General features: G+C 38.7%; 1 protein-coding gene and 1 long non-coding RNA gene across 2 annotated transcripts in view; both read right to left on the bottom strand.

Moving 5' to 3' along the window:
* The window catches only part of LOC105856224 (ankyrin repeat domain-containing protein 26-like), a 62911-nt gene extending 41385 nt beyond the window's left edge, over positions 1 to 21526 (bottom strand). The window contains exons 1-10 of the mRNA XM_076010755.1: positions 21386 to 21526; positions 18600 to 18660; positions 18320 to 18513; positions 14757 to 14877; positions 14412 to 14479; positions 7201 to 7321; positions 6841 to 6908; positions 4318 to 4411; positions 3527 to 3693; positions 1618 to 1784 (exon numbers count right to left, since the gene is read on the bottom strand). Of these exons, the coding sequence (XP_075866870.1) occupies positions 1618 to 1784; positions 3527 to 3693; positions 4318 to 4411; positions 6841 to 6908; positions 7201 to 7321; positions 14412 to 14479; positions 14757 to 14877; positions 18320 to 18513; positions 18600 to 18630 (1031 nt within the window). The 5' untranslated portion in view covers positions 18631 to 18660; positions 21386 to 21526. The remainder of the gene's footprint in view (positions 1 to 1617; positions 1785 to 3526; positions 3694 to 4317; positions 4412 to 6840; positions 6909 to 7200; positions 7322 to 14411; positions 14480 to 14756; positions 14878 to 18319; positions 18514 to 18599; positions 18661 to 21385) is intronic.
* A 357-nt stretch (positions 21527 to 21883) lies between these two features.
* LOC142876394 (uncharacterized) overlaps positions 21884 to 26698 on the bottom strand; it is a 39448-nt gene continuing 34633 nt past the window's right edge. The window contains exon 4 of the long non-coding RNA XR_012923292.1: positions 21884 to 22209. This is a non-coding gene — a long non-coding RNA (uncharacterized LOC142876394). The remainder of the gene's footprint in view (positions 22210 to 26698) is intronic.

The following is a 26698-nucleotide window of genomic DNA, read 5'->3' as shown; positions in this document are numbered from 1 at the left end:
AATGTCTATACTACTCAAACTGATCTACAGATTCAATGCAATACCTATTAAAATCCCATCAGCATTCTTCACAGATATAGAAAAAATAATTTTATGCTTCGTATGGAACCAAAGAAGACCCCGAATATCAAAAGCAATTCTAGGCAACAAAAGCAAAATGGGAAGTATTAATATGCCAGATATCAAACTATACTACAAAGCTGTAGTAATTAAATGAATATGATATTGGCACAAAAATAGGAATATTGACCAGTGGAACAGATGTGAGAATCCTGATATAACACCATCCTCATATAGCCATCTAATCTTTGACAAAGCAGACAAAAACATACGCTGGGGAAAAGAATCCCTTTTCAATAAATGGTGCTGGGAAAACTGGATAGCCACTTGTAGAAGGCTAAACCAGGACCCACACCTTTCACCTCTCACAAAAATCAACTCACGCTGGATAACAGACTTAAACCTAAGGATGAAACTACTAGAATTCTAGAGGAAAATCTTGGAAACACTCTCCTAGACATCGGCCTAGGCAAAGAGTTTATGAAGAAGTCCCCAAAGGCAATCACAGGACAACCTACAGAATGGGAGAAAATTTTTGCATCCTACGCATCCGATAAGGGGCTGATAACTAGAATATACTTAGAACTCACGAAAATCAGCAAGAAAAAATCAAATAACCCTATTAAAAAGTGGGCAAAGGACTTGAACAGAACCTTTTCTAAAGAAGATAGAAGAATGACCAACAAACATGTGAAAAAATGTTGAACATCTCTAATCATCAGGGAAATGTAAATCAAAACCACAATGAGATATCACTTAACTCCAGTGAGAATGGCCTTTATCAAAAAGTCTCCAAACAATAAATGCTGGCGTGGATGTGGAGAGAGGGGAACACTCCTACACTGCTCGTGGGACTGCAAACTAGTTCAACCTCTGTGGAAAGCAATATGGAGATACTTTAAAGCGATACAAGTGAATCTACCATTTGATCCAGCAATCCCATTGCTGGGTATCTACCCAAAAGATCCAATGACATTCTTCAAAAAAGAAACCTGCACTTGAATGTTTATAGCAGCACAATTCATAATTGCAAGGCTGTGGAAACAGCCCAAGTGCCCATCAATCCAAGAATGGATTAATAAAATGTGGTATATGTATTCCATGGAGTACTATTCAGCTCTAAGAAACAATGGTGATATAGCATATCTTATATTTTCCTGGTTAGAGCTGGAAACCATACTATTAAGTGAAGTTTCCCAAGAATGGAAAAACAAGCACCACATATACTCACCAGCAAATTGGTATTAACAGAGCAGCACCTAAGTAGATACATAGGTACTACAGTAATAGGGTATTGGGCAGGTGGGAGGGGGTAGGGGGGCGGGTATATACATATATAATGAGTGAGATGTGCACCATCTGGGGGATGGTCATGCTGGAGACTCAGACTTGTGGGGGGAGGGAGGGAATGGGCATTTATTGAAATCTTAAAACCTGTACACCCATAATATGCCAAAATAAAAAAAATATATGGAAAAAAAAGAATATTATCCCAAATTAGAATTCACTTTGTGGTACAATAATAATTGTCTCCTATAAATAGTGCTGCAGGCTTACCTATCACACTCCTTGTCCTTCTTCCTAGGGAAGTGCTGAAGACCAGTTCTGCCCCTCTTTCTCTGTTCAAACGATCCTTCATTGTCACTGACGTTAGCAACACCATCGTATAGGTTTTCTGATACTTTCATTTCATTATTTTTGTGCTCCTTCCTTCCTTCTTCAAACTTTAATGAAAGTTTTTTACTAAGAATAATTGTTATTACTTTATTCAATAAAAACAACTTTTTGCTTTCCTTGATTATATTGCTTGACCCAGTTTGTCATAACTTTAGTCATAAAACTACTTTGTGCTTACTTCAATTTTATTACTATATAATCACTACATAACTATAACATATGATCTCATCATTGAAATTTTAGTAAAGTCAGCTTCATTTCTGCTTGAGAAAACAGAATTTCTCACAATTACAAACAGGTCCCTCTTAATTTTGTGCTTTTATTCTCATCCACCCTTCAGTACTTTATATGAATTTTCACCACATTTCACTGGCAGAAACTGAGAAATAAAATGTCACAAAATGTGTCTTCTGTCACTATCACCTCGATTTTCTACTAAACAGCCACATTTAGAGAATGTGACCTTGTGGGGCTTCATGAAGACAAAGGAAGCTTTCCCCTTTCTGCACTCTGCTATTCTTTCCCCCACTGCCTTTTATCATTCTATGCTCATTTGGATCCTGGGATCTCAAAAAAGTGACGGTGCTCACTGAAATATATCAGCCAAGTTTCTCACAACACAAGGGAAGAGTGTAACTGCTGGGTTGCTAGTGTGGAATTCTGGAAAATAAGATGCTACCCAAATTCCACATTCAATAAACATAAATTTTTATGGATGAAGAATGTAAAACATGATTATCTGCTTCACCTCCCTTATCTACTCATAATGGAAGTAAAACTAAGAAAAATGAAATGATTCCTCCAAAACTCCTAATAAGGTAGCATTTTATAGCACTCAAAGAGATGAGGCAATGCCATCATGCTGAGTCACATAAATTACCAGAAAAATTCATCAAATTTGTCAGATAAATTAAAGGTGTGACTTTGTCAAAGTAATTTAATGCCTTGGAGGTAAAGGGGTAGGGTGGGAGGCCCCTTCTACTTTCTCTTTTAAAGAAGAATGTCTCCAGATTTTTGTCTATCTCTGAAACTCAATGTAGAGAATTTAGCTTTCTACTCTAGAGTCAAATGCTAAATATTTGGTTGAACATTTATGCTACTTATATGATAAAATCATATATGAAAAATCTGACCATACTTCATTAAACAACTTAATATAAAGTTCTGATTCAACATTAACATTTGAGAGTGGTGATTTTAAAATAAATATGTGGAAGTATGTGTATTTATTGTCAAAAATATTCAAAGTGGTCATGATGGAATTATAAGCTACAACAGTTTGACTTAAACTGATCAACCTGTATACATAGAAACACATTCAGACATTCATTGGGCTGGCCATATTTGTTGCAACTCTCAAGGTTAAATACATTTGTATCTCTTCTCAGTCACTGCTTCCTTCCCAATGTATTCTCATTGTATTCTTTCCATGAATGCAATTCATCTTTCAGTCAATGGAGGAGCCCTAGAGCTTATTATTAACAGACAGTTTTATCAATTTTCTTTATGCTTATCCTGGTGTGGGTGGTCCCATGGTATACCGCTAAATTATTAGCAGTTTCCCAGTCCTTATGCCACTTGGAAGACTGGTAGAGGGAGTTAGGTTGATGAGGAAATAATGATTTTGAGAACATTTTCCTGAAATTCAATCATGTACATAGCAGAAATAATCTATTTCTACACACAATTACATATATGGAAAACCCTATTTTACACATGAGCTTTCTATAAGTAGAAAATCAAAATGATCAAGAGAAAAAACAAAGAGTAGCAGTAAGTGAACTCTTACCTCTTTTTCAAGCGGAACTTTTTCCTTCTCCACAGCTGGGAATTCTTCTTGTAACATGTCTACCTCATTCTTAAACTTTTGCATATCTTGCTGTAATTCTTCTTTTAGATATACTTTTGATGCTCTGTCACGATGTGGTGAAGAACTCAAATTTTCATGATATGAACCTATGAAGTCACAACATTTTGTATGATATTAAATTACACGCATGGATAGCTGACCATATCTGCTCATATTCCTCTATGGTAGGGAAAATGGAGCTCTGCAGGATCACGGGCCTCAACCATCAATGCCTTCCCAACAGGAGGAGGGCAGGAAGATGGGAAACTTTTGCTCTACTTCTCTGTCAGGTTTTGGCACTTGATGCGCACTTTATATTCTTCCCACCTTTCTATTCCCCTGTTCTTCCATTTTCTGAAGAATTATTTTATTTGACCACCTTCTTTTACATCCCCCTGCTTCTCCTTCCTTCACATACTCCCTGTACTCTCTGCCTTCCTCATCCTTCATTCCCTCTGTGACTCCTTGCCTCCTCCTTATTTCCTGACTTCCCTCAGGTCTTAGACCATCTTGAAATGGAACTACTAATTCAGCTCCTGTCACTGACATTCTCAATTTCATCTCTTGCTGGAACCTGATAAGATGTACAATGTATAACCATTTTCACTTCTCCTTTCCTTATTATGTATCTTAATAGGTGATTTTCTTTGCCTGTTAGAATATGTCAGTGCTCATATTTTTAAATAAATATTCACCAAATGACTTTTTTTTTTTACAAATATGGTTATTACCTTCTATTTGTCCATTTACTGTATTTCTTCCTTTTTGATCTACAGCCATAGATGAAGGACCAACATCCTTCTGTAGAGGATTCTTGGAGATACTCTGTCAAAATTTGTATCAATAATGAGTTTCAATAAAAAAAATAAGAAGAAGTTATATCAAGATTTCCATCATGTTCTAAAAAAAATCTGAATCTCCTATTTTAAACCCAGTCATATTTAAAAGGAGAAACATGTATTGAGAATTAAAATGTTTCAATAGAATATTTCACCTATGCTCTCTAGATAAAGTTTATCTCTCATCTTCATATGGATATTGACTCTGTAATCCAAGCACAGAATGCCAAAGCAAACAAATTTCTGGACAAAATATTAACTCATGTGAATATTTTAACAAAGAACTAACTTCAAAATGCCTAATTCGACTTTGCATTCCCCACCAAAAAGGTCAATTAAAAAAAATATATATATATAATACACTTGCTATATAATACATTCAGCATTAAGCATTTAAAATATTTATTTTTGTTTGTTTGTTTGTTTTTGTTTTAAGACAGAGTCTCACTCTGTTGCCCAGGCTAGAGTGCTATGGCGTCAGCCTAGCTCACAGCAACCTCAAACTCCTGGGCTCAAGTGATCCTCCTGCCTCAGCCTCCCGGGGAGCTGGGACTACAGGCATGCGCCACCGTGCCCTGCAAATTTTTTCTATTTTTAGTTGTTTGGCTATTTTTAGTTGTTTCTTTCTATTTATAGTACAGACGGGGTCTTGCTCTTGCTCAGGCTGGTCTTGAACTCCTGAGCTCAAGCAATCCTCCTGCCTCAGTCTCCCAGAGTGCTAGGATTACAGGTGTGAGCCACCGGCCAAAATATTTCTAATTCTAGAAACATTTTAGTGTTAAAACAGAACATTTGGCATAATATGAACTTTGGAACATGTCAATAAAAATGATTATGATGATGGTTACCCTCTTCCTGCTTCCTGGTCATTCTAGGATCCTACAGGTAAAATGATGAAATGTGATCCACTGATCTCTGTCCACAATGTTGTCCTCCTAGACTTTCACATGGCTGGTTCCTCCTTCAGCCATGTGAAAGTTGGCCATTTAAATATCACCTTCAAAGAAATCTTCTCTGACTTCAGAATTACACTCTCACTCCCAGCCCCATCCTAACTACAAACTTCCTTAATATTGTCTAACCTAACCTTCTCTGTTTTCCTTACATGGAGCATTTAATAAGTACTATCAAATGTTTGTTGCTTACTACTTTTTCTATTCCTACCACTGCAGTAACAGAGCTCATTTTGTACATTCAGCATCTAACCACTAAGCATACAATCTGTACTCAGTAACAGGAATTTATTCAAGGTCAACACATTTAAAATCCTATATGGAAGATTATCAAGTGCCAAATCACTATATTCCTAAAGTACATCTCCAGTAATAGTTTGCTGAAACTTAACATACCCCAGACTAACAAGCCACATGCCTATTCTAACTTCCCCATTCTTTTCTGGACATTACTGCTTTTAGATTTACAAAAAATACCCTTAATATTTATTAACTCACTGAACACCAGTGTGATCATTTGACCTTACTTTTGTATATACACTTTCCAGTTAAAGACTGTTTTCACATTTCTTATCACAGTTGTTGATTACACATATATACAAGGTAGATATTAGTATGACTTTTAAGAATGAGGTCACTAAAGGTCAAAGAGGATGACTCATTTTTTCCAATATTCCAGGGATAGTAAGTGACACAACCAAGATACTAACCTGTCTTCTGACTTCCACTCAGTGCTGGTACCACTGTGCAACAACTGCTTCAAGAGGTCAGGCCCTTCCCATATCTTTCCACAGTTGTGCCCTTACTATACATTGTCATTATTTCATACTTACATTACTAAAAGCATGGGTGCCACAAATATATTCAATGCATTTTATTCTTGAAAATGAATGCTACTTACCCGAACATCACTAAACCAAAGTGTTGCTATTATACGCCTGCATATTTACTATTACCCATATATTTCTTCTCCTGAAATGGTCCTTGCAGATTGATACTAGAACATCCAAATGCATTAAAACCTTCATGTATCAAATATTATCATTTGAAGTTCCATGTTGCAAAAAATTATAGTCCAAATTGTTTCTCTCTGAATGTCATTAGGCCCTTTACACATCCAGAAGTACCAAACAATCCTACACTGGGCCATGGGGTGACCTGGAATATTTCTATAGGTTATAGATAAATATACTTCAGAGACCAAATTGATTCTCTGTCACTTCTAAGCATTATTTGTTGCACTACACTGCCTTCATAAAGAAATACTATAAGCTAGCAGAATTGCATCATGTAGCCCTAATATACTTAAAACACAATTACTTCCTTAATAAGGAGGTGAAAATATAAGAAAATAATTCCTTGTATACATATACATAGGTAAGAATGAAAAGTCAGATCATCCCTTTTCAAGTTTCAACAACACTCAATGTTTATATTTTTAAAACACAACAATAGACAGTACCTCACAAGTCGAATCCAAACGTACTTCTACAACTTCGTTTTCTCCAGATACTAATGCAGACATCTTACCTATAAAAAGTTATTCACAGATACACTCATGAGAACACATTTTACTGTGCATTTTAAATACATATGTGAATATATCACCATGCATTTTAATTTCAAGGAAATAAAATTACTAGCAAAAACTAATTTCAGGACTGAAGCAGATAAAGGGTGAAGAAGTTGGTAAAAAAAGAAAAACAGCAAAAGAAAAATATTTAACTAAAATGGATTTAAATTCTGAGCTACATATGTTAACTGGTGTTTTTATAACAGCATTTAAGCCCGGAGAAATGTTTAGCTATATTCCCTAACTTACCACTTCTGTTATGATGGCACACAGCAGTAAAACTGCCACTGGTGTTTTGCACTTGAGGAGCATTTTCAATAATACCGATACCATTTTCCATTTTTGTAGTTGATGGATTTGCTGTTAGCTCCTATTAAAAAAAATTCCCAACTTCAGAACACATTGTATTTATTCAGGCACTCACCCAATCAATCAGTCAGTTAGACAATATGTATTTATAGAGTCTATCAAATCATGGGCAACATTCTGGGAAAAGCTAAACATATAAACAAAGGCAGATTCTGCACTATATTTAATGGAGAATTGAGATGTAAACAAAAAAAAAACAGAAATAGAAAATTCACTACTTCTATAATTGAAGTGAATAAAGGATAATAAGGGCAAGAATAAGAGAATTGTCACTTCCATTTGGAAATCCAGGAAATGCTGCAAAAATAGGACCAGATTTTAAAAACAAACTGAAGGAGGGTAAAAATGTTTTCTACACAGGGCAACTTGATGAAAAGGATGAGGCAGAACACAACTTGGTAATTAGGAGTAGCAAAGTAATGGGGTAAAACTGCAAAACAGCTATGGGAACTGGGATGGAGAGTGAAAATGGCATGATCTGTAAGAACCACACCAGACACGTGCCATCCTAGAACATGAACTATCCCTCTCATGCAGTAAGGATCCTCTCAACGAAGAGATGACTTAGATCTTCACAAATATAGTTTAGAAAGTTCACCCAGGCAGCAATGTAAAGACATATGAATTTAGCAAGGCAGAGTGTGGAGGGGGGTAACCAGAAAAGAATAATCCAAAATTATAAGTCAGAGAGTGAGTGAGGCCAATAAGATCTGAAAAATGGTAAACAGGCAGAAGATGGAGGACTTGGCGAATGAGAGTACTGGTGATTGGAGGGGGGACTGGAGAGCTGGACTGTTCCTGCTTGAATCTTTCACTGGTATTTATTAGGGGTTATTTACTAAGGTGAAGAAGTCAGAAGTCAGAGTATATTATGGAGAGTCAGGAAGACTCAGAGAGGGGTAAACCACAGCTTCACTTGGCACTGTATCCAATTTGAGGCACCCAGTGGACATGATGCACAAGACAGAGATGGGTGAATATATTGGGAGTAGGAGTAGGTAATCTCCTCAGGAAAATTATATGGAGTTAAGTAGGTAAATACTTGAAAAATACACTAAAGTGGTAGAATTCAATAATGCAAACATACAAAGAACTCACAAATTATAAAATTATAAGGAGGGGAGGGAAATAAAATACGGCATTCAATTTTTCAATTACATGATTCAGTGTCTGTTTCAAGGATATAAAATATACTTTTATTTATATACGCAGATATTGACTTCCAGGAAATTGCCAGGATATGCATTTTTTAAATGGAATAAAATGGTTGAATTCTAAAACACTGATTCAAAAATGCAAATTCAAGAGGATTCCTTGGTAAAAATTATCTTCAAAGTTTTACACTCTAGAAGACCTATTTCTCCATTTGTGTGCTTACAGAATTAGGAGGTATGTTTAAATACTACTATAATGTAAGAAGGAAACATAAAACCCCATATTGAATTTCACTTGGTTTTTTTCTGCCCACATAAAAGACATAATAATAGCTCTAATATCCTCTTTATGCAAGATAGGCTACCAGTTAAGAATCACAGAGAACACCTTGTATCAAGAAAATAAACCCATGATTATTCAAGTTGGAGATTTAAAATCTTCAGACACATCTATGATTGTCAAGCAGAACCCAATATTCGGAGGAAGACAGAATTCTACTGAAATGTCAAACGTGCAGGATTTCTGAGTTTTAGAGTGTAATCACTCTAAGGGCCGGGTGGAATGACTATGTATACTAAAGTTCATAAAGCTTCCTAAGAATAATATAAAGGGTACCCTTTGCAGGAGATATTTTTAAACATAAGAAATCATCGTCCAAGATGACTTCATACACTCCATTGAAAACCATTCCTTCAGCATGTTTGTATGATAAATGGTAGTTTATGTGAGCAAGGAAGCACCAATCTTGTTTAAGGTCACATTGCCTGTGTATATAAGGGTGGCCATTACATACACATATTAGTACCACAAGACAAATCAGAATAACTCCAGAAAGAGTAATCGCTGCATGTATTTCTCTAAGAGGGCTGCAGCTCAAAATTTCTGCCCTCATTTCATCAAAACAGATTGAGAACCGCCTTTATAAAACCTCACATTTTAATTTTAATTAAAAAAAGATCCAGTGAAAGGCTTATTTATTTTTCCCTCCTTATTCTTGAAAAGACCTAAAACAGCTGACAAGATTATATCAAACAATAAGATAAATGATTTAGGTAAGTTATGGACATACTGAATGTTAAGTTAGAAACAGTAAGCATGAAACAGAAGAGTTAACAGCCAATATCATGCTGAATGGAGAGGGGAAAAACTGAAAGCATTCCTGCTTAGAACTGGAAAAAGACAAGGTAGCCCACTATCTCCACTTCTGTTCAACATAGTACTGGAAGTCCTCGCTACAGCAATCAGACAAGAAAGTGGAATTAAGGGCATCCAAATGGGAGCAGAAGAGATAAAACTCTCACTCTTTGCTGATGACATGATATACCTAGAAAACCCCAAGGATTCACCCATGAGACTATTGATCTGATAAATGAATTTGGTAAAGTCTCAGGATACAAAATCAATACACAGAAATCAGAGGCATTCATATACGCCAACAACAATAAAAGTGAGAACCAAATCAAAGACTCAATTCCCTTCAAAATAGCAAAAAAGAAAATTAAGTACCTTGGATTATATTTAACTAAGGAGGTAAAAGACCTCTACAGGGAGAACTATAAAACACTGAAGAAGGAAATAGCAGAGGACGTAAACAGATGGAAGAATATACCATGCTCGTGGGTCGGCAGAATCAACATTGTTAAAATGACTATACTACCCAAAGTGACCTACTGAGTCAATGCAATCCCTATCAAAATACCATCATCGTTTTTTGCAGATATAGAAAAAATAATTTTACACTTCATATGGAACCAGAGAAGACCCCGTATAGCAAAATCAATCCTAGGTAATAAAAACAAAATAGGAGGTATCAATTACCAGATTTCAAACTATACTACAAGGCTATAGTCATTAAAGCAGCTTGGCACGGGCACAAGAACAGGGACATTGACTAGTGGAACAGAACAGAGAACCCAGATATAAAACCATCCTCATATAGCCAACTAATCTTCGACAAAGCAGATAAAACCATACACTGGGGAAAAAAATCCTTATTCAATAAATGGTGCTGGGAAAACTGAATACCCACATGTACAAGACTGAAACACGACCCACACCTTTCACCTCTCACAAAAATCAACTCACGCTGGGTAATAAACTTGAACCTTAGGTGTGAAACTATTAGAATTCTTGAGGAAAACGTTGGAAATACTCTTCTAGACACTGGCCTAGGCAAAGAATTTATGAAGAAGACCCCAAAGGCAATCACAACAGGAACAAAAATAAACAAATGGGACCAAATCAAATCAAAAAGCTTCTGCACAGCCAAAGAAACTGTCAAGAGAGCAAACAGACAACCCACAAAATGGGAGAAAAATTTTGCAAGCTACACATCTGACAAAGGGCTGATAACTACAATCTATTTAGAACTCAGGAAAATCAGCAAGAAAAAATCAAACAACCCTATCAAAAAATGGGCAAAGGACATGAACAGAAACTTCTCAAAAGAAGACAGAATAATGGCCAACAAATATATGAAAAAATGTTCAACATCTCTAATCATCAGGGAAATGCAAATCAAAACCACAATGAGGTATCACTTAACTCCAGTGAGAATGGCCTTTATCATAAAGTCCCCAAACAACAAATGCTGGCGTGGATGCAGAGAGAGAGGAACACTCCTACATTGCTGGTGGGACTGCAAACTAGTCCAACCTGTGTGGAAAGCAATACGGAGATACCTTAAAGCGATACAAGTAGATCTACCACTTAATCCAGCAATTCCACTACTAGGCATCTACCCAAAAGATCAAAAGTCACTTTATGAAAAAGACACCTGCACTCGAATGTTTATAGCAGTGCAATTCACAACTGCAAACCTGTGGAAACAACCCAAATGCCCATCAATTCATGAGAGGATTAATAAAATGTGGTATATGTATACTGTGGAGTACTACTCAGCTTTAAGAAACAATGGTGATATAGCACCTCTTGTATATTCCTGGATAGAGCTGGAACCCATTCTACTAAGTGAAGTATCTCAAGAATGGAAAAACCAGCACCACATGTACTCACCAGCAAATTGGTGTTAACGGATCAACACCTAAGTGGACACATAGGAACAACATTTATCGGGTCTTGGGAGGGTGGGAGGGGGAAGGAGGGGATGACGAGTAAGATGTGCAATGTTTGGGGGATGGACACACTTGAAGCTCTTACTTGAGGGGGGAGGGGGGCATGGGTAATATATGTAACCTTAACACTTGTACCCCCATAATACACTAAAAAAAAGAGAAAGAAGCAGAAGAGTTAAAACTTAAAAATTGATAAAAAAAAAAAAATCTAACAAGCCTTAAAGAAATATCACCTTACATGATCTATGACACAGGTTTCACTCGCCTCTCAATTCTCTGATTTGTTGACCTACATCTTCTCATGGGAAGAGAATTAGAAGAGCTCATACGGACATCTTCAAAATATCAATGCCGTAAGTGCAAATTCATTATTATGCAAACATGATATCCATTAGATTCTGTTCATAACAAGAATAACCTAGGACAAACATTTTCCCAGGTAGTTTAGAGCATTTCTGAAATAAGTAACATTAAGGAACTTACATTTATTACGTGTTATATTTTGCAATGTGTTCAAGGATTCATATTTCTATGAATTATCGGTTGTCTGGGAAAATGTGGGAGTTTAGCTGGCAGTAGTACCTTATGAAAAAGGGTAAACCTTGCAAATACTTTAAGTCACTTCTCTCCTGTTTGTCAAAAAGCTAAAGATAGATGATAGTATCCACTCAGGGCTTTGCAGGAAAGAGAGAAATAAACAAGAATAAACCCTGTTGAACACTTATGGATGAATAAAATGCACACATCGCTACTAAATAGAAAGCTATAATTAAATATGGAGACAAAGAGGGAATGAAAGGACAGTGAAGAAATGTCTTCCGCAAGAAAAATTTAGGTGGAAGTATAGCCATTTCAAAAGGTAGGGGAGCATGGAGAAACACACAAACGAAAAGAAGAGACATTCTCAGTCTATGGTTTATGAATATAAATTAAGGAAGAAAAGAAAAGACATTCAGAAAAGATATGAAACAGACATTTGTGTTCATAGCACATCTATAATAATGCTGTCTTCAACTCCACAGTTTCTTTTTGTCTCCACTTCCACAGACTTTAATTTTACTCCTATGAAATGACACATTCAAATAGTGAAACATGGTCACCTACCACTACCTGAAAGCTGAGAAGGACAAATGGAAACAAAAACGTTCCATCAATTTCAGCCTTGAGGAAAACTGGGCAGTCAGAATTCTAAACAGTCATGCGTGGCTTGTGATGACATCATCTATCAAAGATACCTTTAGAAACCCTCACTAGAAACAGCATAGAGGGGATACAGGCAGAATGGCTGACTGGAGGCGTCGAGAACTACATCATGGGAGAAAGAGCAGAAAGTTTCGGATGACAAGGCACACCGCAGGTGTAATTCTGGGGAAAGAGTGCCGGAACCCACCACAGATCCCACAGGAAGACATCGCAGGGCAGAACAAGAAGGAGCAAGATACTGGCAGAGAGAGATCCCAGAGAAATTGGGAAATACCATGGAAAGGTAAGGGGGGTAGGTTTGTTTTTCTTCCCCTCACACTGACAGTCTGCAGGCTTCCAAACTGTCAGACAGCTTCTCTACCCTCCGGAACCTAAGCGCTGCTGTCCTCAGGGAACTGGGAGCTTCTCCAGCACAGAGCACAAGGCTGCTGGCACCCTGAAGGTCCTTCTCCCTCACCACAGCACGGGCCCCACTTGGTGGTCACCATACTGCTTTTGCACGCATTGTGTGCCTTTGTCCTGCCCAGGGAGCTTCAGCCCTTTAGTTTTTCATTTCATTGGAATGGACACAAACATTCTGCACAACCCACTCAGACTGCAGCAGTCACAGGGGAACAGTGAGTGAGTCCTGGGAAAACTGACTGATCGCACAGCTGCCACATTCTGTGCAGGATGCCTACAGGTGGGAGGACAGAACAGAATGTCAGAAGGAGTCTTTGGGACTTAGGGGTCAACAATGACAGGTTTCATCCTTTGAGACTGTTCTCTTCCTCTTCCTCCTTTTTCTTCTCCCTCCACCCCTCCACACACCAATGCTGGCACAGCCCAGGCAGTTTCTACAGATTCCATGCCTACTACAGTAAGTGACATAACAAGGATACTGACATATCATCTGACATCCACTCAGTCCCGGTACCACTGTGAAACAGCTGTTTCTATGGAAGAGGTCCGGCCCTTCCCATCTCTTTCCACAGTTGTGCCCTTACTATACATTCTCATTATTTGATACTTACCCTTGTAAAAGCATGGCAGCCACAAATATATTCAATGCATTCTATTTTTGAAAATGAATTCTACCCATCAAAATATCACCAAACCAACTACATCCATAGTCCTACATATTTCTTATTCCACATACACTTCCTTCTCCTGTACTGTTCCTTGAACATCTTTACTTGACAATCCAAACATATTAAAATCTTCACCTTTCAGGCATTATCTTTTGAAGTTCCATGTTGGAAAATAATTATACTCCAACTCTTTCTCTCTCGGTACCTCTCATTAGGCCTTTCCCAAATCCACATGTACCATACAGTCTTACACTGGGCTATGGGTTCAACCGGAATGATTCTTTAGGTTGTGGATCAACATACTTCAGAGCCCTAATTGAGTCCTTGTCCCCTCTAAGCCTCACATTTTGCACTACAGTGTACTGCCTTCTTAAATGTATGCTGCAAACTAGCAGAATTATACTAGGCAGCTGACATATACTTAGCACAGAATTATTTTCTTAACTGCGAGCTTAAATTCCTAAGACAATAATTCCTCATACGCATATGCGGAGGCAAGAATTAAAAAGTCAGAACACCCCTCTTTAGCATTTAACATCACTCAGTGCTGAGGTTTTAACAGTGGAACAACAGCACCAGGACACAGTACCTCATCATCCGAATCCCAAGGTGATTCTTCATCTTCCTTTGGTCCAGATCCTAACAAGCACCTCTTATCTGTAAAATGTCATTCATGAGAATACGTTTCACTGTGTATTCGAAATACATGTACAAGTTTCTTGCCATTCATTTTTATATCAATGAAATAAAAATAACAAAAAATTGTTTCAGCTTTGATGGAGTTTAAAGAACAAAAATAGGTACTATGAAGGAAAACAGCAAAAGAATAATATTTAAAAGAAATGGTTGTTACATTTGGATCCACATACTTTAACTGGTGTCTTTGTAACAGCATTTAGGTGTGGGAAATTTTCAATGATATTCGCTAACTTACCAATTGTGCTATTTTCGTGCATTACAGTAAAATTGATATTATTTTTTTGCTCTCGTGGAGCATTTTCAATAACACCAATACCATTTTCCTTTTCTGCAGTTGCTGGCTTTGCTATCTCCTCCTGTAAAAAAAAAAAAAGGAAAAAAATCCCACTTCAGAACACATTGTATTTATTTACTCATTGATCCACTCACTCACTCAGTCAGACAATAAACAGTTACTGTGTTGGCCAAATCATGGGCAGTATTGTAGGACAAAGCACAACATATAAATCCAAGGCAGATTCCACCCAGTATTCCAGAAGGAGATTAGATGTATGGAAACAAATAAGCAGAGAAAGGGATAAGTCACCAGATGTACAAATGAACTGAATAAAGTACAGTAAGGGCACGAGGAGAGAACAGTCCATTCTCACTGGGAAACTCCAAAAATGTTACAAAGATAGGACTGGATTTTGAAAGGCAGACAAAGTACACACCGAAAGTGTGAAGAATTTCTAGACATGCAGGATGAGCACAAGGATAAGGAAACAACATGGCAAATAGGGAAAGCAAAATGATGTGGTAAAACTGCAAAAATAGCTATAGGAACCAGGATGGAGAGTGAGAATGGGAGGATCTGTCAGAAGAACACCAGACACTTGCCATCCTAGAACATGACCTGTGTCCTCAGGCAATGGTGATCCTCTAAATGAGGTGATGACTTAGATCTTCACAAATATAATTTAGAAAGGTCACCCAGGCAGCAATGTAAAGATAAAGGAACTTAATGACAGTGTGGGGGGAGGGGCGGTAACCAGAAAAGAATACTCCAAAATTAAAGTCAGAGAGTGAGTTAGAGTAATAAGATCTGAAAAATGGTAAGCAGGCAGAAGATGCAGAACTTGGTGAATGAGAGAACTGGTGATTGGAGGGAGGACTGGAGAGCTGGACTGCTCTCGCATCTTTCACTGGTATTTATTAGGAGTTATTTACTAGGGTGAAGAAGCCAAATGTCAGAGTATATTATGGAGAGTCAGGAACACCCAGAGAAGGTTCAAAGACAGCTTCATTTGGCAATGTATACAATTAGAGGCACCCAGGGGACATGATGCCCAAGACAGATCTGGGTGAATGCATTGGGAATAGCAGTAGGTAACCTCGCTCTGGAAAATTATATAGAGTTAAGAAGATAAATATTTGAAAAATACACTAAATTGGTAGAATTCAATAATGCAAACATACAAAGAACTCACAAATTATAAAATTATATGGAGAAGCATGTAATAAAATACGGGATGCAATTTTTCAAATACATAACTCAGTGTCTGTTTCAGGGATATAATATATACTTTTATTTATATATACAACATTGACTTCCAGAAAATTGCCAGGATATGCATTTTTAAATGCAATAAAATGGTTAAAATTTAAAACACCAATTCAAAATGCCAGTTCAAGAGGATTCCTGATTCCTTGGTAAAAAGTAATCTTCAAAGTTTTAAACTGTAGAAGACCTCCTTCTCCATTTGTGCACTTACAGAATTATGAGGCATGTTTAAATACTACTATAATGTAAGAAGGAAACGTAAAATCCCATGCTGAATTTCACATGCTTTTTCTTCTGCCCCGGTAAAGGACATACTAATAGCTCTAACATCCTATTTATGCCAGATAGCATGTTTGTTAAGAATCGGAGTCAGCATCTAGTATGAAGAAATAAAGCTATGATTATTCAAGTTGAAGATCAAAAATCTTGAAAAAACTCTACAATTGTCACAGAGAACCCAATATTTGTAGGAAGACAGAAGAAACACACTGAAATTTCAAGTGTAAAGGATTCCTCAAATTAAGAGATGAATCAATCTAGGTGCCAGGTAAAAAACTATAAATAGTAAAGTTCATAAAGCTTCCTGAGAATAATTTAAAGGGTCCCTTTGGCGGGAGATATTTTCAAAAGTAAAAAACCATCGTCTAGAGATGATTTGGTGTACTCCATTGGAAACCACTGCTTTATCATGTCTCTATGATAAGTAGTTTCAGTGAGAAAAGAGTCACCAGTTATGCTTAAGTACATGTGGCATGTGTACGTACATACAGGTGGCCTTTACATACAGATATTATTAGCATAAGATCAATGAGAATAGCTCCAGTAATAAATAATTGCTGCATTTATTTCTCTAAGAGCGTTGTGGCTCAAACTTTTTCTCTCATCTTTGATAAAGATTCAGAATCTCCCTTGTATAACCTGACACTGTAATTTTAATTAATAAAAAGATCCCATAAAAGGCTTATTTATTTCTCTCTCTTTATTCTCTGAAAGATCTAAAACAGCTACCAGGATTATATCAAACAGTATGATATATTACTTAGGTAAGTCATGGATAGACAAAACACTAAGTTAGAAACCTTAAGCAAGAAACAATAGTCTAAGCTTATTATTTATTTATTTATTTTTTGAGACAGAGTCTCACTTTGTTGCCCAGGCTAGGGTGAGTGCCGTGGCGTCAGCCTAGCTCACAGCAACCTCAATCTCCTAGGCTCAAGCAATCCTCCTGCCTCGGCCTCCCGAGTAGCTGGGACTACAAGCATGTGCCACCATGCCCGGCTAATTTTTTCTATATATATTTTTAGTTGGTCAATTAGTTTCCTTCGATTTTTTTAGTAGAGATGGGGTCTCGCTCAAGCTGGTTTCGAACTCCTGACCTCAAGCAATCCGCCCACAGTAGCATCCCAGAGTGCTAGGATTACAGGCGTGAGCCACCATGCCGGGCCAAGAGTCTAAACTTAATAATTCATTAAAAAATCTGACAAGTCCCAAGACAGATGTCACTTGGCATTATCTACAACATAGGTTTTACTAGATTCAGATTAAGACATAACTTTTCTAAATTTAACAGAAATGATGTTTAAATTCTTTCCTTTCTAAGTTGCTTTTAAATGATGCATACTAGGTACACATATAAGTGACATACAAATGATAATTTGACACATTCATATTAATAGAATCATAATGGTAATTGGGATATCCATCACATCTCAATTATTTTCAAATTGTCTTTTATTTCTTCATTGAAATCAGGTACATGCCATTCTGAATAATATGAGCATCTTTTGCACTAAGTAACTGTTTTTTCTCAATTTGCATTTAAAAGAATTTCTATCAAATTTTATAATATGGAGAGTTCCTGCTCTCATTAACTCCACTATTGCTTGGTGTTTTTATAATAATCTGTCACCTTGACTCTCTTATTCACTTGTTTTATTTACCTTGCCTTTCTCACATGAATTCTTCCCCTTTGTCCCGTTCTCATCTACATGTCTATTGAGCAGTCCTTTTGGCTTGCTTTCCAATTCTCTGCTCACATAACGGCAACTCGAAAAATTCTCCACTTCTAACCAAACTTTAGAAATGTCAATCCTACATATCTCTCTCTTGTGTTTACACTGGTTTTTATTATGACTTCAAGATGTACGTTTCCACGATCCTTGTCAGCATGATGAGGATCAGGGGGTGGTATGTAAAGAAAGCATGGATAAAATAAGGGGTTTTTGTTGTTGTTGTTGTTGCTTAAACTAACTTACTTCTGTGAGACCTGGCTTAGTTGATGACTTGAAGGAAGCATTCACATCAGGGCCAGGTGGTTCAATGGAAGGATGATGAAAGCCCTGCATTTTGACTGATGTTGCAGGAAGGCATTGAATCACGTGTGGATGGTTAGAAATACTGTCCTCAATCATGGTTCCATTTACTGTTTTCATAGTACATTTGGCTTCTACTACCATAAAAATAAAGAGTATATGAAAATATTTTAATTAAATAACAATAGATAACACAAGAATAGAAATTCTTCAAATAGCTTACCAATTTTCATGGGTTGCTGAGAAGCAGTCATTGGCTTTGTTATCCCTGGTTGTGGAATATCCTAGCACAAAACAAAACAGGTTTAACAATAACGAGTATCAAAGTGGGTAAATTAAGAATAATATTCACCATTACTATGCGATCTAACACAAAGTCCACAGATTGTGGAGTCACTCGGATGTTGATACACCCTCGATTCTCTGATTTGTTCACTTACATCTTCTCATGGGGAGAGGATTATGAGAGCTCATACAGATATCCTCAAAATATTACTCCTCTCACTCCTAGTTCATCATTGTACAAACATTATGATATCCATTAGACTATATTATTAGCAAAAATAACCTAGAACAAAAATTTTCCCAGATAGTTTAGAGCATTTTTGAATTACGTAACATTAAGGATCTTACATTAATCATGTGTTATATTTTTCACATATGCCCATGATTCATATTTGTATAAATTATCTCTTGCTCAGGAATATATGAGAGTTTAGTTTATAGTAGTACCTTATGCAAAAGGTTTCACACCGCAACAGTAAAATTCACTTCTGTCATGTTCCTCTAAAACCTAAATATTAAGTGATTATGTCCACTCAGGGCTTTGCAAGAAAGAGAGAATTAAACAGGAATAAACCTTGTCGGGCAATGATGGATGAATGAAAGACACACATCGCTACTAAATAGAAAGCTATAATTAAATATGGAGACAAAGAGGGAATGAAAGGACAGTGAAGAAATGTCTTCCGCAAGAAAAATTTAGGTGGAAGTATAGCCATTTCAAAAGGTAGGGGAGCATGGAGAAACACACAAACGAAAAGAGACATTCTCAGTCTATGGTTTATGAATATAAATTAAGGAAGAAAAGAAAAGACATTCAGAAAAGATATGAAACAGACATTTGTGTTCATAGCACATCTATAATAATGCTGTCTTCAACTCCACAGTTTCTTTTTGTCTCCACTTCCACAGACTTTAATTTTACTCCTATGAAATGACACATTCAAATAGTGAAACATGGTCACCTACCACTACCTGAAAGCTGAGAAGGACAAATGGAAACAAAAACGTTCCATCAATTTCAGCCTTGAGGAAAACTGGGCAGTCAGAATTCTAAACAGTCATGCGTGGCTTGTGATGACATCATCTATTAAAGATACCTTTAGAAACCCTCACTAGAAACAGCATAGAGGGGATACAGGCAGAATGGCTGACTGGAGGCGTCGAGAACTACATCATGGGAGAAAGAGCAGAAAGTTTCGGATGACAAGGCACACCGCAGGTGTAATTCTGGGGAAAGAGTGCCGGAACCCACCACAGATCCCACAGGAAGACATCGCAGGGCAGAACAAGAAGGAGCAAGATACTGGCAGAGAGAGATCCCAGAGAAATTGGGAAATACCATGGAAAGGTAAGGGGGGTAGGTTTGTTTTTCTTCCCCTCACACTGACAGTCTGCAGGCTTCCAAACTGTCAGACAGCTTCTCTATCCTCCGGAACCTAAGCGCTGCTGTCCTCAGGGAACTGGGAGCTTCTCCAGCACAGAGCACAAGGCTACTGGCACCCTGAAGGTCCTTCTCCCTCACCACAGCACGGGCCCCACTTGGTGGTCACCATACTGCTTTTGCACGCATTGTGTGCCTTTGTCCTGCCCAGGGAGCTTCAGCCCTTTAGTTTTTCATTTCATTGGAATGGACACAAACATTCTGCACAACCCACTCAGACTGCAGCAGTCACAGGGGAACAGTGAGTGAGTCCTGGGAAAACTGACTGATCGCACAGCTGCCACATTCTGTGCAGGATGCCTACAGGTGGGAGGACAGAACAGAATGTCAGAAGGAGTCTTTGGGACTTAGGGGTCAACAATGACAGGTTTCATCCTTTGAGACTGTTCTCTTCCTCTTCCTCCTTTTTCTTCTCCCTCCACCCCTCCACACACCAATGCTGGCACAGCCCAGGCAGTTTCTACAGATTCCATGCCTACTACAGTAAGTGACATAACAAGGATACTGACATATCATCTGACATCCACTCAGTCCCGGTACCACTGTGAAACAGCTGTTTCTATGGAAGAGGTCCGGCCCTTCCCATCTCTTTCCACAGTTGTGCCCTTACTATACATTCTCATTATTTGATACTTACCCTTGTAAAAGCATGGCAGCCACAAATATATTCAATGCATTCTATTTTTGAAAATGAATTCTACCCATCAAAATATCACCAAACCAACTACATCCATAGTCCTACATATTTCTTATTCCACATACACTTCCTTCTCCTGTACTGTTCCTTGAACATCTTTACTTGACAATCCAAACATATTAAAATCTTCACCTTTCAGGCATTATCTTTTGAAGTTCCATGTTGGAAAATAATTATACTCCAACTCTTTCTCTCTCGGTACCTCTCATTAGGCCTTTCCCAAATCCACATGTACCATACAGTCTTACACTGGGCTATGGGTTCAACCGGAATGATTCTTTAGGTTGTGGATCAACATACTTCAGAGCCCTAATTGAGTCCTTGTCCCCTCTAAGCCTCACATTTTGCACTACAGTGTACTGCCTTCTTAAATGTATGCTGCAAACTAGCAGAATTATACTAGGCAGCTGACATATACTTAGCACAGAATTATTTTCTTAACTGCGAGCTTAAATTCCTAAGACAATAATTCCTCATACGCATATGCGGAGGCAAGAATTAAAAAGTCAGATCACCCCTCTTTAGCATTTAACATCACTCAGTGCTGAGGTTTTAACAGTGGAACAACAGCACCAGGACACAGTACCTCATCATCCGAATCCCAAGGTGATTCTTCATCTTCCTTTGGTCCAGATCCTAACAAGCACCTCTTATCTGTAAAATGTCATTCATGAGAATACGTTTCACTGTGTATTCGAAATACATGTACAAGTTTATTGCCATTCATTTTTATTATTATTTTTTTTAATATATATATATATATTTTTTGAGACAGAGTCTCGCTTATTGACCAGGCTAGAGTGAGTGCCGTGGCATCAGCCTAGCTCACAGCAACCTCAAACTCCTGGGCTCAAGCAATCCTTCTGCCTCAGCCTCCCGAGTAGCTGGGACTACAGGCATGTGCCACCATGCCCGGCTAATTTTATATATATATTAGTTGGCCAATTTATTTCTTTCTCTTTATAGTAGAGACGGGGTCTTGCTCAGGCTGGTTTTGAACTCCTGACCTCGAGCAATCCGCCCGCCTCAGCCTCCCAGAGTGCTAGGATTACAGGCGTGAGCCACCGCGCCCGGCTGCCATTCATTTTTATATCAATGAAATAAAAATAACAAAAAATTGTTTCAGCTTTGATGGAGTTTAAAGAACAAAAATAGGTACTATGAAGGAAAACAGCAAAAGAATAATATTTAAAAGAAATGGTTGTTACATTTGGATCCACATACTTTAACTGGTGTCTTTGTAACAGCATTTAGGTGTGGGAAATTTTCAATGATATTCGCTAACTTACCAATTGTGCTATTTTCGTGCATTACAGTAAAATTGACATTATTTTTTTGCTCTCGTGGAGCATTTTCAATAACACCAATACCATTTTCCTTTTCTGCAGTTGCTGGCTTTGCTATCTCCTCCTGTAAAAAAAAAAAAAAGGAAAAAAAATCCCACTTCAGAACACATTGTATTTATTTACTCATTGATCCACTCACTCACTCAGTCAGACAATAAACATTTACTGTGTCGGCCAAATCATGGGCACTATTGTGGGACAAAGCACAACATATAAATCCAAGGCAGATTCCACCCAATATTCCAGAAGGAGATTAGATGTATGGAAACAAATAAGCAGAGAAAGGGATAAGTCACCAGATGTACAAATGAACTGAATAAAGTACAGTAAGGGCACGAGGAGAGAACAGTCCATTCTCACTGGGAAACTCCAAAAATGTTACAAAGATAGGACTGGATTTTGAAAGGCAGACAAAGTACACACTGAAGGTGTGAAGAATTTCTAGACATGCAGGATGAGCACAAGGATAAGGAAACAACATGGCAAATAGGGGAAGCAAAATGATATGGTAAAACTGCAAAAATAGCTATAGGAACTAGGATGGAGAGTGAGAATGGGAGGATCTGTCAGAAGAACACCAGACACTTGCCATCCTAGAACATGAACTGTCCTCCTCCCTCATGTAATGGTGATCCTCTAAATGAGGTGATGACTTAGATCTTCACAAATATAATTTAGAAAGGTCACCCAGGCAGCAATGTAATGATAAACTAACAATGACAATAGGGAAGGGGGAGTAACCAGAAAAGAGTACGCCAAAATTATAAGTCTAGAGTGAGTTAGAGTAATAAGATCTGAAAAATGGTAAGCAGGCAGAAGATGCAGAACTTGGTGAATGAGAGAACTGGTGATTGGAGGGAGGACTGGAGAGCTGGACTGCTCTCGCATCTTTCACTGGTATTTATTAGGAGTTATTTACTAGGGTGAAGAAGCCAGATGTCAGAGTATATTATGGAGAGTCAGGAATACCCATAGAATGTTCAAAAACAGCTTCACTTGGCAATGTATACAATTAGAGGCACCCAGGGGATGTGACGCACAAGACAGATCTGGGTGAATGCATTGGAGTGAGAGTAGGTAACCTCACTCTAGAAAATTATATGGAGTTAAGAAGATAAATATTTGAAAAATACACTAAAGTGGGGAGAAGCAAAATGGTGGAAGAGAAACACCACCAGACAGAGTGTGTCTGCAGAAAAGACAGATTCTAGCAGAATTTAGAAGAAAGAAGCAAGAAGACGAGCAAACATCGGACAAGGGTCAGAAAAAGGGGTACCTGAGACCATGGAAGACTCCATGGGAGAAAGTAGCAGAGGAGAACTGGAAGCAGACACCTCTGAAGCAGCCTAGAGACCAGCGGCAAGTGTAGGTAAAGTGGTTAGCTTTCCCCTCCCTTGCATCTCGGACTGCTGGTGGGCTCCCCAGCGGGTGGAGAGACCTGCGGACACCAGCCAAGAGACAGCCACCGCCAGCGAGCTGTAAGCCTGTAGTGGACCTGGCACCAGGCTCCCAACTCCCACAGGGCATCTCCCCGTGCACAGACTCGAGCTGCATGGCAGGCACCATATTGCCTCATTCTCCCCTCCAGTGACCCTATCCATGGCTGCCCAGAGAGATAATATAGCCACCAGCCAGAGGCACCTCCAGGGAACAGGATCTTCCCTTTTGGGGGTGTACAGCTGACTGAGGGGAACTCAGATGGTGAGATTCCTACCCGCCAGCCCTCTCGGGTGCTGCTGGAACGGTGATCCCTGGAGAACGGGGCAGATCTGGAAGCTGAGAGACATAGACTCAGTTTTGGCTCCTTGTGGGCGAATTGGGACTGGTACTCCTCTCCATGGTGGGGATATAATTTGAACTCTGGGGACCAGAGGTCAGACCTGCACACCACATCCCGTGCACCCAGGTCTCGCATTGCCTAGGGCACAGAAGGGATATACACCAACAGCCTACTGAAGTGTGTGTGCCTTCAAGGGCAGATCGGCACCCTAGAAGGCAACCCTACTCCCAAAGGGAGGCCGTGCACCCAGCCCAGGTGGCATTCCTGCACAGGGAACCTCCTGGCCGGAATCACAGCCAGGGGAGGCCCAGTGGCATGAGGTTTGGCCTGCTGGCAGAAGCCCAGAAGTAGCTGTGGAGTTGGGGACGGTGGAAAGAAGCAAGGCCTGCTCCACACTGCGGGTCTCAGACAGCCCCACCCCCAAACACAGATTTTCAGATTGAGCGGGGCCATTTCAGCCCCTCCCTGACAGCTTTTCCTAGAAGCAGAGAACAGAACTTTGACTCCTGCTAACAGCATTGGTGGTGCCTGAGGGCAGGCTTACCAACCCCAGCTTCGCCCAGACTCTCTCCTAGACCTGCCCTCACTGAGGGGGAGAAAAGGACACACCTGGCAGTCCCAGGGCCCCACCGACCACCTGAGGCACTAGAGTGCCTCTCTACAGGAAAGAGAGCTGATAACAGAACACAAGAACAACAGCATAGCCTGTTCTCCAAGCAAGCGCCATATACTGACAGAGAGGACATCCTGCACAGCCTTTTCACAGCACCTACTGATTCATTATACAGGGAGTGGTCGAATCTCACCCACAAACACCACCTACTGGCTCAGAAACTAAACAAGTCGTGTGAATACCCTGACAAAAACCTAAAGGAAAGAAACAAAAACTGATCAACATGGGAAGAAATCAGCGAAGGAACTCCGGGAATATGAAGAACCAAACAGAAACCCCATCCCCAAAGAGGACCACGAGCTCCTCAGAAACAGACACCATCCAAAATCAGGCAACCAAAATGACAGAAGAGGAATTTCGAATGTGGATCATAAGAAAATTCAACGAACTGCATGAACACCTCCATAAAAAACACGAAGAAACCACAAAAAGCCTCCAACCTAGAGAAAAATTCACTAAAGAAATCGACACAATGAAGAAAAGTTTAACAGAACTCCTAGAAATGAAAAATCAATTCAGGGAACTACAAGATACAGTGGAAAGTCTCAAGAATAGGGTAGATCAAACAGAAGAAAGAATCTCACAGATTGAAGATAACACCTTCCAATTAAATAAATCATCACAGAGATAGAGCAGAGAAACAAGAGAAAAGAGCAAAGCCTACAAGACATGTGGGATTATGTGAAGAAACCTAATGTGAGGGTCATAGGGTTACCAGAAGAGGAAGAAGAAAACACCAAAGGGTTGGACAAGCTATTTGAAGATATAATAGAGGAAAATTTCCAAGGGCTTGCTAAACTTGTATATCTCAATATACAAGTTCAGGAAGCTAAGAGGACCCCAAGGAGATTCAATGCCAACAGGAAGACATCACGACATTCAGTCATAAGACTGACCAAAGTATCAACTAAAGAGGCCCTTCTAAGAGCTATAAGACGCAAGAAGCAAGTAACATACAAGGGAAAGCCAATTCGAATAACACGAGACTTCTCTACTGAGACTTTACTAGCTAGGAGAGACTGGGGCCCCATTCTCACTCTTTTGAAACAAAATAATGCCCAGCTTAGAATCTTGTACCATGCAAAACTAAGCTTTATATATGAAGGACAAATTAAGACATTCTCAGACAAGCAAAGTCTCAGAGAATTGACCAAGACAAGACCAGCCCTACAAGAAGTACTCAAAACAGTGTTACACACGGAACACCATCATAAAAACTCACAAATATAAAAAGAACCAAAACCCAAAGATTAAAGGCCAGATATTACAATGGCTGAAGAGAGAAATCAAAGCAAAAACATACAACCAACAGAATGAGCAATAATCTACCTTACCTATCAGTTCTCTCAATAAAGGTGAACGGCTTAAACTCTCCACTCAAGAGACATAGGATGTTTGAATAGATAAGAAAATACAGGCCAAGTATATGCTGTCTACAGGAAACGCATCTAACCTGCAAGGATGCATATAGACTAAAAGGGTGGAGATCGGTATTCCAAGCAAGTGGAAGCCAAAAGAAGGCTGGCGAGGCAATTCTAATTTCAGACGATTTAGTTTTTAAAACAATAAAAGTAGTGCAAGACAAAGAGGGTCATTATATAATGGTGAAGGGCACAGTACAACAAGAAGAGATAACAATTTTAAATATATATGCACCCAACTTATGCACCCAGATTCATAAAGCAAACCTAACTAGATCTAAGCAAATTGATTAATAGCAACTCCATAATCACCAGAGATTTCAATACCCCACTGACAGCACGAGACAGATCCTCCAAACAGAAAATTAATAAAGAAATAATGGACTTAAATAAAACTCTAGAACAACCCGACGGTCTGACTGACATTTACAGGACATTCTACCCAAAATCCACTGAATATACGTTCTCCTCATCAGCTCATGGGACATTCTCTAAGATTGACGATATCCTAGGACACAAAGTAAGGCTCATGAAATTTAAAATATTAGAAATCATACCATGTATCTTCTCACACCACAGTGGAATGAAAGTTGAAATCAACCCTAACAGAAACATTTCTAAACAAAAACGTGGAAATTAAACAACCTCCTACTAAATGATTACTTCACAAATGGAGAAA

The sequence above is a fragment of the Microcebus murinus genome, chromosome 15 (genome assembly GCF_040939455.1).
Source record: "Microcebus murinus isolate Inina chromosome 15, M.murinus_Inina_mat1.0, whole genome shotgun sequence".
Lineage (NCBI taxonomy): Eukaryota > Metazoa > Chordata > Mammalia > Primates > Cheirogaleidae > Microcebus > Microcebus murinus.
The sequence above is the reverse complement of the archived record's forward strand: the minus strand, read 5'-3'. Positions and strand labels throughout refer to the sequence as shown.